Here is an 18,610-nt window from a genome sequence, read left to right as displayed (position 1 = left end):
CTATTTCATGAGATTGTACAATCATCTCTTCATTTAAATCAAATCTTCGTTGTTAAATTAATCAAACAACTAATTTTGCTAAAGAGAAGATGGAGGAATTGGTAATGATCCAAGTCCCAGTTAGATCTAGTGGAAGGATTTCTACTTTCTAAAAAGTAGTTGATTTTTCTAAAATTGTTTTTAATTTTATTCAATTATTACTTTCATTACAAAATCGTCATTTATTAATTTTTTTACTAAAACAAACCTATATGTATTCATACAAATTAATAGAATATATTGACTGATAAATTCAAAGTCGTTAAAATAAAAAATATAAATATGTAAATAAATTCAATACATCTAAATTAATAGTATAAATTAACAAAAATTTATAAAAATAATAAAATTAAAGTGTTTCGATTCTATATTTGTAACGTTGACAAAGTTAAAGTCTTTTGTTGAATTTATAATAGATCAAAACAAATATACAATCTAAATCAAACAAACACCACAATAAAATAAAAAATTAAATAATATCATACCGAAACAATAAATAAAATACTACACTTATATAATAAAATTAATCAAATATGCGTGAAAATCATTTATTTGAATAAAAAAAAATTGACATAGCGTTTAGGAATAAAAAAAAGTGTTATATAAAGAAAGAAGAAGATGTAAGGCTAGTTTTATTTATTTTTTCCCAGGAGTGGGCTGGTAGGGTTAAGTGCAATAGGCTAACATAAATAATTCATTTTTTTAATCCATAATAATTTTTATAAACAAAAAGAATAAAGGGTATAGGGGTTAGGCAAATTAAATGACGAAAACAAAGAAAGCATCGACATTAATCTCTGCTATAATACCCAGAATCCTGTTTTATCTGCGCCAAAGGAAAATTGCAAACGGCTCTTTCCATACATATCATTTTCCTATTCTTCTTTTATCAAATCATAATCGACTCATTCACCTTTTTTATTTTTTACTTTTTATTTTTGAGCCACATTCAATTTTCTCATCTTATATTATTATCTTCCGATTCTCATATCATCAAAACCATCGCCAATATTCATTAATCCACTCTTCCTCTATTACATGGTACACACTTTCTCATTTTCTCTTTTCTCTTTTATGTTTTTATATTCTCCTTTCTATTAATTTCTTTGTATATAAATTTGCGATTGAAATCAATAGGGATAATTGATTGAATAGAGGTTAGTTCTTTATTTAAATAAATTCTGGTTAGAATCTCGATTGAAAGAGTTTTTCGTTCTTAAATATAATTATTTTCAATAGAAAGATTATGAAGAAAAAAAAAATCTTGTGACCGGAAAGAAAGACCAAAAGCTGTACTCCGAAACCTTTGTGTTTTTTTTTTTTTCAGAACTTTTTTGTTTTGTTCATCGTAGTTATTGGTGGATCGTTATTTTATTTCATTATTATATACTCTACATGTTATGCTATTATAATAATGATTACTCACTTTAGCATACATAAATGTACATGTGAACGTCTTAGTACTTTAGACTTAAGTTGATTCCCCTTTCTCTTTTCGTGCACTTAACGCTTGGAAAAATAATTCAATAATATTTTAGATGAATTGTTAGCATTCTTGGCGCTAGAGTTGAGCAGGAAGAGAAATCCAATTAGAAAGAGGAATTATTGGCTTGTCATAATAATTTACCCATAAATTAACTTTTGTCAAAAACTAATCGAATAAGATTATCTTAAATAAATAAAGTAGCATGTGAAAAACTAAAAAAAGAACTTAAAATTTTATGAACACTATTTTTTCTTGAAAAATATTGTCCAATTAGATGATTAAGATCCTTTTTCTGTCACTGCAACAAATATTAGTTGTTGTATTAATCAAATGACATAAGATATTACAAAGTATTAAATTAACTTATCAACTATAAGAATAGGTTTATATAGGGATGAAGCCGCGAAGAAGAACCTTATCAAATGACAAATGCATTGTAAACGCAATTAATTCATTCTTGCTTCATTAGATATAATTGTACACATAATAAAGTAGTTATTATTATTATTTTGACAAAATACATAGCGCGTGAGATAATCAATTAATGGGAATTCATATATAATTATTAACCCTACGAAGGCTATAAATAAAATAATAGATGTATGAATTTGTGTGCACCAATACCCTAATCAAATTCAAAATATCATAAATTCAAATCTTAGGATTCCAATTTATATATTATGGAGATGCAGGAGATTACAAACATTGTATTGACGAAGCCGTTTTCATTAAGAGACGATTCAGATTCAGAGGAAAATTACTGTGCTCCTAATCTTTTACAGCGTTTATTAAGTCTCCTTAAGAATGTGCGGCCAGGATCTGATCTCTCACGTTTCCAGGCAAGTTTAATTTCACAGCCATATTTTCTAGGTTTTTTGTTTTTTTTTTCTTTTTTATTTATTTATTAAATTTCTCTGTTTCTTTCAATTTAGAGAAGAAATAAGAACCAAATAAAATAATAATGTATGAATATCTGATGATTATTTTTTAGTGAATAGAAAAGTTAATCATCCAAATTGTAAACATGAACTTTAAAAATTGATAAATATATTATTGAATTTTAAAGTATGGGTCAAAATTTATATGTAAACTTTTATTAATTACATGTGACACAATAAATAAACACTTGGTTTCTCGTTAATCTATGTCACCTAAATAAAGAATAATTTATTTAAAGACATATTTACTCCAAAGTTTGATAATTTTAGAGATACAATTGTGAATTTTAGGGATGTTTATAATTTCAATATTTAATCCAATATTTGATAAGTTTTAGAGACATATTCACTCCAAAGTTTTCTTTCAACTATTGAGAAGAAATTATGAAACAACTATTGTTGAGAAGAAATTATGAAATAACCATTATCTTTTTCCGATGGTAGCGGTATTTCCTACTATGAATTCCACTATCATTGTAACTTGCTATCGCACCCCGACCTACTATTCTATTTTTAGGGTTTAACGCTTCACACAACTATCGAAAACTGACAAAATAGAATTAAAATAATGTATATGATGGATCTATTATTAGATAATAAACACTTTAAATTATCTTTCTCTTTTCTTGTTTGAAATCTTTCTATTTTTTAATGATTTCTAAATAAGTTTAGTTTGAGAATATTTATTTAATTTTACATTAATATTTTTCTTGCTCACATTTTACACAATCAAATAAAAACCAACATGACACAAGTCGTAGATGTTTTGTTTTAGTTTATTTACTTTCATTTTTCTCTTGCAATCAATTAATTAGTGTATGTTTGGTTCAAAAACAATTTTAAAGGTGTAAATTGATTTTGACATGTTTGAGTGTTTTTGCCTCCAAAATTAATTTCAACTTGAAACTAGAATACTAGAATTTGTAGTTTTTAAATTCAAACATGATTTTTACACTAAAATTTATTTTTCAATTCAGTTTTACATAAATCATTTGACATTTAATCAACTTTTAATGAAAATTAATTTTTGTCACTACAAACCAAATATACACTAAAAAGAATTCGGCTCCTCTAAAGTGATAAATTAGTAAATTGAATAGATCAGTTGTTGATATTATAACCACCTATAATTATACATTTACACATAATATTAACCGATCATTAGTTTATATTACGTACTTTCTTCTCTAAAATGAATTATTCTATTTAGTGGAGCCAAATTGCACTAAAAAGTATCTAATTTTTTACTCTGTTTGTCTTACATTTCTTTGTTTCCTTTTACTCATCTTTCATTCTTTTTAAAACCAATATAGTGTGTGCTTTTTCACTCAAACCAAATATAGTGTTAGACTTTAGTGGAAATGTTTTTGAAATATAAGTGATTTGAAAAGAAATATTTTGGCACAAATTGTGGTTTAAATTTATTATACTTTTGATAATAATGTTTAGTTTAAAAGTGATTTTAAAATAATTTATTATTAATTGGATAGTAAATCAAGATTGGTTTTTAGGTGTATATGTTTTTTTTTTTAATTTCAATGTTAAATTTTAATGAATTTTTTTAGTTCATTGGAAATCGATTTTTGATAGGAACCCAAATCAAAGAAAACTAGTACAGAAGATAACTTCACCAAAGTTCTCTTCTTTCATGCATTTTTTCTTTGAAACAAATGAAGTGCATGCATATATGAATAAACATGGCTATAGATAAACAAAAAATTTAAATTAAGATTAAGTACTTCAAATTGTTGTTTAAGTAGGTAGTTTGATCAATCAAAATAACCAGTAATTTATTAATATTTGACTATAAAACAAAGAATTCAAATTTTTAGTCTTAGATTTTCCTTTATTTTATGAATAACTGCAGGGTACATAAAAATGTTAATATTGTGTTGTGCTGGTTCCTAAGTGCAGCTACCACCTCTATTCAATTTTCCAAAGTCACAACTTCAGTGTTATGGGGAATCAATATATTCCACAGCTTCATCAGATAGATTATTAAGCAAATGTAACACTGGACAGAGTCCAATTGATAGACTCATATCTGTTGTAGCATGGAGCATTTCCACCACACGCCCTCCAATGTTTGGTACTGCTCCTTATAATCCTATTCTTGGAGAGACACATCATGTTTCCAAGGGTAATCTCAATGTCTTACTAGAACAGGTTTGTGTTTTTTTCTATTATGCTACATGCTCTTTATCAAAAAAAAATTTATAAGTAGGAATCAAACTCAATATCCTCCTGATGTTTACAACACTTACACTTACACCATACTACGTATTAACCACTTGCACTAGACCGGTTAGTACTGCATGTTTAAAATTAACGAAATTTTAAAATAATGGAATTGATTTTTTTTTTTTTGAGATTATTTAGGATTTTCATCCATTTTTTTACATCAAAGTTACTTGATTTGTCATAGTCATTTATATCGCACCGACACTTTAGATTGAAGGTTTGTTATGTAGATTTATGTTTAGGCTATAAACAAGTTTTACAAGAAGTAATATATTATGATGGAGAAATATGATTGGATATCTGCATAAATTTTACAATGTTAGTTTATAATTAAACTAATTTTGCATAGATAATTGTATTCTTGTCTTTGATTGTTTGCAGGTATCTCATCACCCTGCTTTATCCGCCCTTCATGCAACTGATGAGAAAGAAAACATAGAAATCATATGGTGTCATTACCCTGTTGCAAAGTTCAATGGTAAAATTCTTTAATATGTCATCTGTTTTGTCATAAGAGAAAGTTAATTATTGTTAAATGAATTACTGCCTTTACTAAACCTGTAGCAGATTTATAGAAATTACGGTCTGTGGCCGTATTATAATAATTTTAGATGTTTCTGCAACAGCATGGCAACTACACTTGTGGCAGTATTTTTTCTATATTTTACTGCAATATAAAAATTTGTAGTGTAACCGCAACTGCAATTTCAAATCATGCACAAATTTATGATTATCATTTATCTTCTCTTCTAAGCCTATGTTTAGTTCCACTACTGCAAATTAGTTATGTTAAGCTTCCAACTCTGAAGTTGATTTCAGCCCTAAAACCAATTCTATCCAAAAGTGTAGATTTCTAACTTTTGCAATGACATTAAATAAATTCTCAAATTTATTAAAAGTTGTACATACATATACACTCTAAAAAGCAATTTTGATCTAAATTATCTAAATAGGAATCGACAAAAATCAATTTTTTTGTGTGGATGTATTAAAATATAAATCACTTTACATTTATCTCATTTTCGACCGTAATCAATTTTACAAAATAAATTCTTTCAAATATGTAGGACGCTCAGTGGAGGCTCAGGTGCATGGAAAAAGGCAGCTAAAGCTCCTGAATCATGGAGAAACATATGAAATGAATTCACCTAATCTGTTTATAAGAATTCTTCCTGTCCCTGGAATTGATTGGATTGGGAATGTCAATATCAAGTGTATAGAAACAGGCCTTGAGGCAGAATTGAGTTACATAAGTCAATCTTTTTTTGGATTTGGTGGAAATAGAAGACTCATAAAGGGGAAGATCATTGATTCTTTGACATCAAAGATTTTATATAAAGTTAATGGCCATTGGGATAGGTATCTCACTTTCAAGCTTTGAATTCCTATCTCAAAAATTCCCTATTCTTGTTCATAGATCAACCTAGTTCCCTTACATTATCAATATTCCACAATGATATTTGGAATTGAAAATTGTTGATCAAGTTATCCTTTCTGTCTGGATTTGTCATCAAATTCATGAATAACATTATTCACTTAGTTTCAAATTCATCCCTGATACTACCTACTTTCATTCTAGTCGTTGCAAATGCTAATAGAGAGGGACGGATTTGATTAAAATTATACAATTTCAAGGATCATTTTGATATATCTATAATGTGAGGGAATAAATTATACAATTTCAAGGATCATTTTGAAATATCAATTTGGGTATTTAGTCTATTAAAACATAGTGGAGTCATCAATTTGATATTTGTAATATTTCAATGATACTAATATACTATGTTTCTAATCCTATCATATGCTGCAGTACTGTAACAGTAAAGGATACAAATAATTCAGATGAAAGAGTAATATATGATGCAAAAGAAGTTATTACAAGGCTACAAGCTCCTGTTGTCAAGGATGCAGAGGTAATGCATAATATGTGTGTATGTGTGCGCAATGTGCTCATGTGTTCAAATGACCATGATGTTGAATAATCATGTTTTATGTTTAAATATACACCTGAAATAGTGGTTATTGCTGTTATAAATAGTGGTCAATTAAGTTCAGTGGATGATTAATGATTAACCATAAATTTGAACTGTACTAACTATCTAAATTGTTTTTAAAATTTGTTGTCAAACTTGTATGTTAAAATATTATTTATGATATTATTTTCCTTGCACAGATTTTGATTTCTGTTGTTCCAATCAAAGTATGAAGATTTAGAGAATGAAAAGCAATTAGGGGAGTAATGATGTTACATGCATATGATCTACGATCCATTGAAATAGATATAGACACCGCACACGACACTAACACTTACATGTAGTCTACCTAGACATCAGTAATAATTAAAAAAAATAAAAATTATTGAATGTAATTACAAGTGACAGTGCCAAACTGAAACAGTACTTCAATCCAAGGTGTCATGCTATATAGCATATGATAGCACAATAACACCAAAAGCATAGTATTTTTGAAGTAAACTATGATTGTGAATGTGTACATCTTCCTGAATTTAATCTGATATTTCTCTTGTGCTTTCTTCAACAGAGTGTGTGGCAAACTGAATCAGCACTTATTTGGAGTGAGTTAAGTCAAGCCATCTTGAACAAAGACTGGGAAAAAGCAAGAGAAGCAAAAAAAGTTGTGGAGGAAAGACAAAGGGAGGTTATGAGAGAAAGAGAGTCCAAAGGAGAAACTTGGGTTCCTAAACATTTCATAGTGTCTCAAAGCAAAGAAGGGGATTGGGACTGTTTACCTATTCAAAAGTGGGTCCCACCCTCTCCTATTGTAACCTTGTAGTTTGTTATATTGTTTACCATTTCACCGTTACTATAATAAATATATTCTATTTTACAAACTATCAGTTGGAGAAATTATTATCAAAGTCATCATTAGTTGGCAAACCAATCTATCTATGAATTAAAGCAATTTAAATCTACCTTGTGATAGACCTCATATTGATTGTTTCTCATAAGAAACCAATATTTTATTTTATAAAAATTGAGTTGTTCTCGTCTTTATCATAATTTAAACTTTTAACTTTTTTATCTTTACTTCAAACCAGTTGAATTATTCAACCTCATAAAAAGAACCAATTGTATCTTTGATTACAAGTTTGGCTACCTTATACTTAACAAACACAAATGTTGAGTTCAATACTCTTTTATCCCTTAATTAGACTTAAAATATCATACATGTACTTGAAGATTATAAATTGTTTGCATATTCTAATCATGCAATCTACAAACTTCTTATTGTACCCAAAAAAGTTACAGATTCCACTAGCAGAAATTTTTCTTGATCTGACTGCTCCACAAATTATAATTACAAAGCACATAATTAAGCAGAAGACTGCATTGCTTAAGAGTTGTGAAATAATTCATGTCTCGTAAATCACACTTCACTTGAATCCAATTCTAATTATATAACACTTATCATGAAATCTCCAAACTGAAAAATCAAGAGCTTACACATTTACATCATAGTCTATAGGAATATTCATTGGAGAATCATACAGAAAGAAATTTTCAAAATCAAATGTGCCAACATGTCTTCAAAATCAAATTTTAAGAAAGTCAATCCAAACAGATTCATCAAAACCACCTAACATGCCTTATTTTTTCTCTCATGTGTTACCTTAATCCAAGATCTTCAAAACTTCAATGATTTTCTTGCAAGTCAGATTCATTACTCCTATTGAATGACTTCTCTCTAATAGTATCCAACAAAGGTCTCCATAGCCGCCCCCGACACGTACTCCCTCCATATGCCATACCGATTCCCTCGGCCGCACCAACTCGGCTGGGACTCATCAAAGGCGAACTCCAAACACTCCTCAACTCATTTTTGTTTAACAAAGGACTACCTTTCATTGTCTTCTTTTTATCTTCAAATCTTCTTGTTTTAGCCTTTGCAGTTAGCCTCTTTGCAAGTGAAGCCAAGTCAACAGGTGAAACATCAGCTTGTAGAATTGAGTAAGGTAGCATGAAGTACACAATTCCTGGTTGAAGTTGTGTATCACCCTTCAATGGTTTTGATGAAGATGAAAGAAGTTGAAGAGAAGTGCAAACAAAGTGAGTTGGTGGATTTCCACATGTGACTTGGTTTACTGTTATTGGTTGCTCAAAATCTTCTACATAACCACTTAGATGAACTAAACGGATAGTTTTTGATGTACATGATGGTCTTGAAGAAAAACACCCTCCCATCTTAGCTTCTTTGATGGTTAATGATATGAAGTAAGAAAGAGTAGTATTTATATATATATATACTTATATATGCATATATTAACAATTTAATTAATATAATAGTATAAAAGGAATAGGGACTAAGAATGCTTAGATGATATGATTCAAGTCTCTTCAAGCTTAACCAGAGATTCTGGGGTAAAATTCAGATCTGAGAAGTTTTACTGCCGTTTGTGGTCCTACCTGACTCGAGGGATTAGTCTATGCAGTTGCACGTAGAGGATAGTTGGTTTAAAAAAAAATAAAGAATAGGCAACAGGGAATTGACTATTGATGCATAGATGAATAAGAATGGTTTTTTAAGCCTTAGAAGACTTTAAGAAAAGGAAATGGAAGCTTGTTGGTTACCTAAGATGTGTTTTTTTGTGATTAATTATTCCTTTGTGTATATCTTCTTACTTAGAAAGTTAACTGCAAGGACACAAAAGGGTCATTTCTATTTTGAAGTGCTTATATTTTGAAACACAAGATGAAACCTGATATGAACAACAGAGTTATTTATAAGTAAGAACTTTTGCAGCAATTCAATGACTTAAGCTTAACTAAAGTCAAAAGGTCAATTTCCATTCTTTTTCAGACACCAAAATTTCTTACCAAACCGTAGGGAATGGGTCACTGACCAAGTATACCTACCAGGCCTTTTATTTTTTCTTTTCATTTTTGCTAAGCTAATAATGCTAGCTTTGAACCATTGATTTAGTCCAAGCATTTTACTAATTATAATGTAATCATTAATAATAATCAAGCAAGGGGGACATTTAGATGTAAAACTTATCATTAATTATTAATGAGGGTAAACTTATAACAATAAACTATCTTCAAGAATTCATTAAAATAAACTAAAAATAACTATGTGCATATAAGTTATTTTGATAACCTCTTTCAAATAATTTAGCAATTACTTATATCATAAGATATCTTAAATTAGCTCTTCCAAATGCACCAAGATTCTACTACAAAGCACATGATATATAGACACAGTTAATCACAAACATTATGTTCATTAAGTTCACAACAATTATATTTTGGTATTATATACAAGGAGAACTCGATCCAAAAGACTAATTTATTAGGTGGAATAACTTCATGACTTCACTATCCTGATGAGTTTTTTTAAATGTGAGATTCATAACACTGTCACCTTTTAATCTCGTTGGTCTATTAATTATTGGTTTATCTAAAAATATGTTAAATTGTGTATTGAAAGATGTTAATATGAAATAAGTCTATAAAAGTAAGTCTGAATCATTTGGTTTATCTAAAGATCAGTAAAAAAAAATATAAGGAAGTAAAAATACGTGAATTATCTATTAATTCATTTTTTTTTCAAAAGATATGTTAAATTATGTATTTGAAAATATTAATATGAAATTATTATGTTTAAGTGTTCAATAAGCTCTAAAATCTTCTTTATCTTGAATGAGCCTCATCTCTTCGCTCTAAATTTTATTTATAAAAAAATTCACTCTAAATTTTATTTATTAAAAAATAAGTTTTAAAAGTATGATAAATTAATACCTAAAAAGGTAACAAATGATAGTTATTAAGCCTTAATCCTTAATTTGTATGATAAGAGCCGTGATAGTTGGGACAGAACAGAAGGAACAGTGCATATTAATATCATATGGTAGACCCATTGATTAATATGTGAATATATTCTTAAAGCTGGACTAAGAACACGAGGACTTGACTAAAGTATAGGAAACGCAAACTTATTACTTTCCATTCATCGTGGATATGAATGACTCTATCATTTTGTTTCTTATGTTTGTTATATATCTTGTTGATGTGGTGTTAGGTTTTGTTTTGGTCCAACTCGACCTTCCTAGTGGTAGGTGCTGCTACCATTAGAGTAAGATGTAGTACGCGTCTATTATTTTATTTAATAAATAAATACATTTATTATATGCTCAAATGTCTAATAAAATATTGCACCTATTGCAAAATGCGGCATTGTATAACTTATATTGACTTCTTGTACCAACAAATATAAATAAATTATATTGACTTCTTGTGAGTCATTAAATTGAAACTCATCGACACCCATAACTGACCGAAGCATATCACGTAAAGGCTATATATTCTAGTTGTTGAACTTACATTCCCTAGACATAAAAACCCACGTCAAAAGGCTCAATCCGCAACAAACTACGGGTGGTAAATTTAGGTCCATTCACTATCGATTTTGCACTCAGTTTTGGCGGGTTCGATTCATCGGTTAGGTTGGATAGACAATATGATTTAAACTATTTGGACCGCTTTATATTCGTCTGTGGTTTTGGACTAATTCTGATATATTCTTGTTAATTTTTTAAAATTGTTAAATTCTTTACTAAAAACTGAATTTTTATATTAAAGATTTAAATAAAAATCTTCTCATATTATGTTCAATTATATTGGACCTAAAATCAAACTATTTCAACAAAAAAATGGAAAAATATTATATTACCATATAGACAATAGATAAACACAATTTGCAAAACTTATATACTAAAGATAAAACATACATATCCTATGTTAATAATTTAACCCAACTAGCATCGCAAGGTGCCACAAGGAAAGGCTAAAACTGACATAATTGTAAATTCACTTAGTCTCAACAAGGACATAATATGCATCAGACTGAGGGAATTAAACAATCCTCATAAATAAGTGTCTCAATAAGGTAAACAAAAATTTGTTGGCAACAAGCATGATATGCATCATATAGGATCACAACATAGCCATTACACCTAAATGACATAAAGAGATACAATTGTAAATATTTTAAATTACAACCCAAAAAGCTAAATATTTAAATTGGACAACAAATTAATAAGGGACTGTAATTTAGAATGACCAACTTTCACAAGTAAGATGAACTTTATGCAAAAAAGAGGAGATCATATTAGGTGGCATAATTAAAACAATAACACTAAAAATATTTTCAAAGAGAACATTAGTATCCAAATTTTTTTTAGCTCATAAGTAAAAAACATCTCTAAGCAAACTGGTGGATCATAAACTCCATCCATATTTATGTTAAATTGGTGGGTGAAAAACATTATCTAGCACAACAACACAACATAAAAGCAAGATGAAGTACAGTTGTCATAATAGTGATATTAAAATTGAATATAGTCAAATAGAATTTTGTAATATTAAAAATCATGCCATAAATAAAATATCAAAACATAAAAATAAGGTGAACCTACCAAGTCTTTGGCTTGTAGTCAGGTATTTCAAACCATCTCCAAAACATTCCATCATGCCAGTAAACCAAAATGATGAAGGTATGTATTGGCCCAACTCCAAATAAGTATCATATTGGAGTTCAAAAAATAATATAATTTCAAAACTGTATGCAATTAAATGAAACATTTCATCAGTACACATTAAAAAATTATAAAATACAACAAGTAAATAAATTTATAGAATTAACCTACTATTGGTAATTAAAACATACTCAAACACAACCAAGTGGTTGTGATTAAATTGTTGCCCTTCTTGATGTAACTATGGACGTTCCTCAAGAACTAGTTGATCCTCCATGAAAATTTGCAGTTAATTGAAGAAGAAAAAATTACTTATAAAGTTGTAATGAATTATTTATCATTTTATTTTGTATTTGTGAGCAAAAAATGTCACCTGTTATAGAAATCTATGATAACTCAAATTCTTCACTCAAATTGAGTTTTTTCAATTGGAAAACGAAAGACTTTAACCAATTTTGAGCACAAATTAAAGCATTTGTCATTGTTGGGTTAAGATGGCTCCTGAAAGTCTTTAATACTATCCCACTACTGCTAAATGCACTTTCAAATGCAACAGTTGAAATTGGGGTAGCCATCAAATCTCTAACTATTTTTGACAAGATTGGAAAATAGACATAATTGAGTTTCCACCACAACAGAAGGTCAAATTTGTCATCCTCTTCATGATTTGCCTCAAACAAATACCCTTCAAGCTCATTCTTCCTATCAATTGATCGAGTCTTTTTTCCTTTAAATGTTGCTTAAAAACATTTGTCCTTCCATATTGAGACATAACTTCAATAGCTGAAGCAATTTGACTTTGAGAAACATGATCTAAATGTCCATATGATGATGGATCAAATGTGTTTTGTTGCTCAACTAATTATAATAATAAATACTTGTTTTTTTTTTACCTTATATTCTTAAACAATTTTATCTCTAGATTATTTAAAAAAGATTATATGTGCATTTAAAAAAGGATAAATAAATTTATATAAGTTAATATTAATTTTGCACAACTAATTATAGGTAACCATATTTTAACGGATGTCGTAGGGTGCTAATATCTTCCCTAAGCATAATCGACTTCCGAACTCAAAATTTGGTTTAAAAGACAACTCTTCATTTTTTTAAAGGTTTTCCAATGTTTTCTCTTTTTTAAATAAAATTTGGTAGTAATTCCATTGAATTCGAGAAACACTCGAAATTTTAGGTCATGACACAATTCATGTCTTCTCATGTTGTCACAAGATTTTTCCTTTTACTTATGGGAGTACTCTTATTTCGATTATCAAGTAAGTTTGTGTCTAAAAGTGAGAGGTTTTAGAGTTAGAATAATGTGTACATTCCACCTGAATCAGATGCCCTATTTATAGGACCTCTTTTGTAGGTTTTAGAAGTAGTCGGTTTGCGCTATGAGTTGTATTCCATGATTCGCAAATCATTTGATTTCGAACGCATGTCCTTGATAAATGATAATCACTGTCATCGTGTGGTCGCGAGATTATGATTGTCATTGTGTGGTCTTGGAAGGAGATCTAAGTGAGTTTTGGTGTTCATTCACCTCAGATTCCATTTGTTTCATTGTTATGATATGATTCTTAGATGCATGATAATTGGGCTGAAGTTGGAGTGGATTAAGCCTCAGTCCAAAACTAATTTGTTGTTAGGTTTCTACTTCTATCTCATATGTTCTCAAATACACGCTCAAATATTTCAATTTAGACATATAAAATCTAACTTCAGATTGATCAATTCAAATAAAAAATTGGTGACTTCAGAAAATATGGAGGACGTATGAATATAACTTTTATTTTTTTAATTTGGTGATAAAACATGTTGTGAAGTTTGGACCAGATCATATGACGAAATTGGAGGAAAAATTTATCATGTACCCCTATTTTTTAACCTATACCCCCACAATGTTATGAAAATGGCAAAATTATCTTTTTTTTTTACTATTTCAAATAAATCATAGTCACTTTTTATTTTTTTTTATTTTTATCATTTTTCGGAGCCGTAAAAAAGATTTACGGTAACTTTCGGAAAACTTTTTACAAGTTTTTTGGTACAGAAGGTTTTTATCGGAAAACTTTAAAAAAGATTTCAAGTACAGAATGGAAAAATGTGTATACTGAAAAACTTTCTTCAACTTTTTTGGTACATAAGGTGTTTTCAGAAAACTTCATTGACAAGTTTTCCGAGAGACACCTATTTTTTTTTTTTTGAATTTTATTAATTTTTTAAAATGTTAACAAATATGGATAAACCGCTACTATTATTAGATAAAACATGCGTCGATACTACAAATATTTTTGACACAGATCAGGTATGAATAATTATAATTAATATTTTAAAAATATATTATTGTGATTAATTGTAATTTATTTTATATTTTATTTAAGATATTTGATACAAGGGACGCTGTTGTGACAATTAAAGTAATTTAGGGAGTTCACAACCATGAATTACCTGATACTTTGGAGGGGCATGCAATTGTTGGACGCTTAGATGAAGAAGAAAAAAATATGTGTATTGGAATAGAAAATGTGAAGACTCAAATGTTATGAGAGATATTTTTTGGGCGCATCTAGATTCAGTGAAGTTGTTGAATTTGTTTCCGATTGTGTTGATTATGGACAGTACCTACAAAACCAATAAATACAAAATGTCATTATTTGAAATTGTTAGTATGACATCAATAGAGATGACATTTATAGTTGGATTTGCTTATTTGGAATATGATCGGGAAGGAAACTTTTTCTGGGCATTAAAGAGGCTAAGAAAATGGTTTGTTACATAAAACAAATTTTCTCAAGTAATTGTGACAGACAGAGATCTTGCGTTAATGAATGCAGTTGGTATTGTATTTCCACATGCTGTTAATTTGTTTTGTCGATTTCATATTGACAAAAATGTTGGAGCAAAATGCAAGTAATATGTCTTAAAGGATAGACAAGAGTCAGTATTGAATATGTGGAAAGACATGTATTGCAGTGATGAAAAAGAGTATATCATGCGCTTGCACATGTTTGAGCAATCATGTGTCTATAATAAAATGTTTGTTGACTATGTGAAAGAAACTTGTCTAACTCCTCACAAGGAAAAGTTTGTTGGAGCATGGACAAATCGAGTGATGCATTTGGAGAACACATCGACTAACAGGTATGTCATGTGACTCTAAAACTTTGATTTTATAATTTTATTATATATTGTTGAATTTCTCAATGGTGACAATTTATATGTAATGATAGGACTGAGTCAAATCATCGGAAACTGAAGTTAATGTTGGAACACAACATGAATGACATATGTAAATGTTGGGAGGCTATGAACAACATGATAAGGTTGCAACATAAAAAAATTAGGGGCTCGTTTCAGAAACGTTTCTATGATGAAGTGCATGAACACGGAAATCCATTTTATCATAGATTGAATACATTTGTACTAAGAGAAGCTCAAATACATATTATTGAAGAATACGAGAAAGTTGAGTGGGTGAGTACTGACAAATCTGTATGTGGGTGCTCTCTTAGAAGGACATACGAGTTACCTTGTGCTTGTGAATTAACACAATATAAATTGATAGGTGAATCAATTCCTTTAGATTATGTGCATATTCAATGGAGAAAATCAAGCATGGAATGTAAACTCACCCAAGACACAACAGATGGATTAGAGTTGGATATGTCTACTGAGATGAATGCCTTATGAAAATGCTTTCGATCACTTGATGTTATAGGAAAACGGGTGTTGAAGAGTAAGGTGCGCGAACTTGCTTTTCCAACTACAAGTTCAATGTGTCCACCACTTGAAAAAGTCAAAACCAAAGGACGAGTGAAGAAGAGTAAGGGTAAGAAGGCAGATGGATATGATGTATATCGAGACTCTTCTTACTTTGAATGAAACATATTGTGAAGATCTTGGTTCCCAACCATCTTAATCATCAAAGAAGAGACAAGCCTCTCAATCAAAGAAACAACCCTATCAATCATCTCAATCTTCAAAGCATTTGTTATGGAGACAATTTTTTGATGTTATTCAGCCATACATTTATGACATATTTGATGTGGTAGCATATAGAAATTGTGGTTTTCGCGCTATTACATTATTGCTTAGACACAGTGAGGAGTCTTGGTCTTTGGTCCGCAATAGTTTGTACTAGAAGATTGTTTCTCATATAACTCAATATGATAGACTGTTCCCATGACACATTAGAGAAGTAAGAGATTTGTTGAAGATATCCGACTTAGGTCTTCAACCCATAGATAAATGGATGTCCATACCTGATATGAGTTACGTGATAGCGACAACATATAATATTATTCTCGTCATGTTTGGTCAGACATTTTCAATGACTTTCTTTCTATAAAGGGTTCACATTCAGGATCGACAAAAAGTGATTGTATGATATGTATTGATTTTGTTGATGGAAATCACTGGGTTCTAGTAAAATTATCTAATTTTCTTCTGTTTTAATTTTTTTTAAATAATCAAATGAATTTTTAAAATAATCAAATGATATTATTTTGCAGTTAAAGATGAAAGATAGATTTTCAATGCTAGACATTGCACCAGGATGGAAGCAATATCACACAGATGAAGCAACTTCTTGGGCAATAACATATACAAAACATCTACAACATTGATGGTATTTATTAGGTCGTTTGCCACATGTTACCCAAAATCCACCTACATAATACGTAGATGCAATGTCATTAGATGAAGCTTAATTCTTTAAAACAGTTACAAAATCACTTGTTACTAATTAATTTTAGTTTACGGTCACTCGATTTCATCTTGTAATTTATTTATTTTATTTTCCTTATATTTCATCACAAACAATATAATGTAAACAACATAACAATAACGCATAAAAGATAAAGTGTCTATAAAAGTACAAACACAATGTTTATAAAAGTAAACGACATAACAATAAGGCATAAAGTGTTTATAAAAGTGTTACTACATAACAATAATGCATAAAGTGTTACTACTAACTAGTGTAACTACATGATAAATACAAAACTTTATAAAAGTGAATATACAACTCATCATCTGAATTAACTTGATGTTCATTCAACCTCCTGCTATATAAGATCACCGATCTGTTGTAGGATAAGTGGCGGCTGTGAACTAGAAGCATTTGCACCGATGGTCGGGACACTATAATGTGGGACCTAGGCTACACCATATGGTTGCACTAGCAGGGGATGAGACACCTGATAGAACCACTTCAAATATCGCTCTTGACACTCAGATGGATATGTAGCAAGACGTAGGCATGGCAACGAGACTGGTCAGGGGCGGGTTTTTCCCTCCACCCCGCTTTCGACTGATCCGGGAAAATCTGCACCCGTTTCATAGTGGGTGTGAAATTTAAGCCCCCATCCCCGTCCACAATGGGGTTTGGGTTTCCCCGCCCACACCTGCATCCATTTATATATATATATATATATATTATTGAGTTGAAGCTTTCAATAAATTATTAATTTTATATTTGTACTACCAGATTGAATTTTTTAGTACCAAATCCTAAAATCTGATAAACTATCAAGAATTGTGAGGTAACATCACCTAAAAAGTTTCTATGGTGGACTGGACTCGTTCTTATCCTCAAGATTCCCCTATTGGGTTGGCTTTTTCAAAAAAAAAAATATTAAGTAAATTTAATTTGTATGTATAAAAAATTAAAAAATTACTATAATATTACTTGCGGGGCGCGTTCGGGTGCAAGTGCGGGGTGGATATCATCATCCCAAAATCCGTCCCCGCCTCCGAAATTTAATTTCGGGAAAAATTCGCCCTCGCATCCAATCAAAGCGGGTTTTCCCCGTCTAAATCAAACGAGTTTGGGTGGGTATTCGCGGGTGCGAATTATATTGCCATCCCTAGCTGGACGGATCTTGTGAAATATCTTAGTGACAGACGTCACATATCCCAATCATTCCACATCTACATCAAATAATTAATTTAATATTTTTAATGCACTATAAATAATAATTATTTAACATACCTGACCAAACCACAGTCTAGCTGAAACATGGTGACAGTATCGTGTAAGGACGGACAAATCATATGGTCCTCCAGGATACCGTGTGAGTTCACCAAGTCCCTGAACTCCATCATGCCCCTCTTCCATTTGCTCTCCCTCATGAGCAGGTGCGACCTCCTCCTGCTCGTGTACCTCCACCTGCTTATGTACCTCATCCTCCTCATGCGTTATAAGAGACTCCTCATGTTGATGTAGTCACATATGGATAAATCGATGATCATGTTCTCTCTCATCATCGTCTTCAATTATCATCCGTCTTCTTCTCCTTGAAGCTATCGATCGAATACTCTTTGGAGGATTCATCATGGATGATGTAGAAGTATCAGCGTTACGTGTAATTCGTATGATTTTTCCGTCTTTTCCTCGTGAGGTTCAAG

The 18,610-nt window shown here is 30.1% G+C and overlaps 3 protein-coding genes across 5 annotated transcripts; 2 read left to right on the top strand and 1 right to left on the bottom strand.

The window, feature by feature from the left end:
* Positions 1-786: 786 nt before the first annotated feature.
* On the top strand, positions 787-7,555 carry LOC101505822 (oxysterol-binding protein-related protein 4B-like). 3 transcript variants are annotated; one of them, XM_004487919.4, is made up of 7 exons: positions 787-1,080; positions 2,212-2,364; positions 4,378-4,629; positions 5,086-5,182; positions 5,772-6,063; positions 6,515-6,617; positions 7,246-7,555. In XM_004487919.4, exons 1-7 carry the CDS (start codon positions 1,078-1,080, stop codon positions 7,495-7,497), a joined length of 1,152 nt encoding a protein of 383 aa, XP_004487976.1. In that variant the 5' UTR covers positions 787-1,077; the 3' UTR covers positions 7,498-7,555. The 3 variants fall into 3 exon arrangements, with proteins under 3 accessions (XP_004487976.1, XP_027188439.1, XP_004487977.1); XM_027332638.2 differs by having other exon boundaries at positions 2,188-2,364; XM_004487920.4 differs by having other exon boundaries at positions 788-1,080; positions 2,218-2,364.
* A 479-nt stretch (positions 7,556-8,034) lies between these two features.
* Positions 8,035-9,418, bottom strand: LOC101506352 (uncharacterized). Its single transcript, XM_004487921.4, has one exon. The coding sequence runs from the start codon at positions 8,904-8,906 to the stop codon at positions 8,358-8,360; it is 549 nt and encodes a 182-aa protein (XP_004487978.1). The 5' UTR covers positions 8,907-9,418; the 3' UTR covers positions 8,035-8,357.
* Positions 9,419-15,152: 5,734 nt separating this feature from the next.
* Positions 15,153-16,827, top strand: LOC140921048 (uncharacterized). The gene is made up of 5 exons (XM_073370789.1): positions 15,153-15,343; positions 15,547-15,767; positions 15,921-16,054; positions 16,224-16,322; positions 16,714-16,827. Exons 1-5 carry the CDS (start codon positions 15,153-15,155, stop codon positions 16,825-16,827), a joined length of 759 nt encoding a protein of 252 aa, XP_073226890.1.
* Positions 16,828-18,610: the final 1,783 nt, after the last annotated feature.

This window comes from Cicer arietinum, chromosome 1, assembly GCF_000331145.2.
Source record: "Cicer arietinum cultivar CDC Frontier isolate Library 1 chromosome 1, Cicar.CDCFrontier_v2.0, whole genome shotgun sequence".
Lineage (NCBI taxonomy): Eukaryota > Viridiplantae > Streptophyta > Magnoliopsida > Fabales > Fabaceae > Cicer > Cicer arietinum.
Note: the sequence above shows the minus strand (reverse complement) of the source record. Positions and strands in the feature narration are given on the sequence as shown.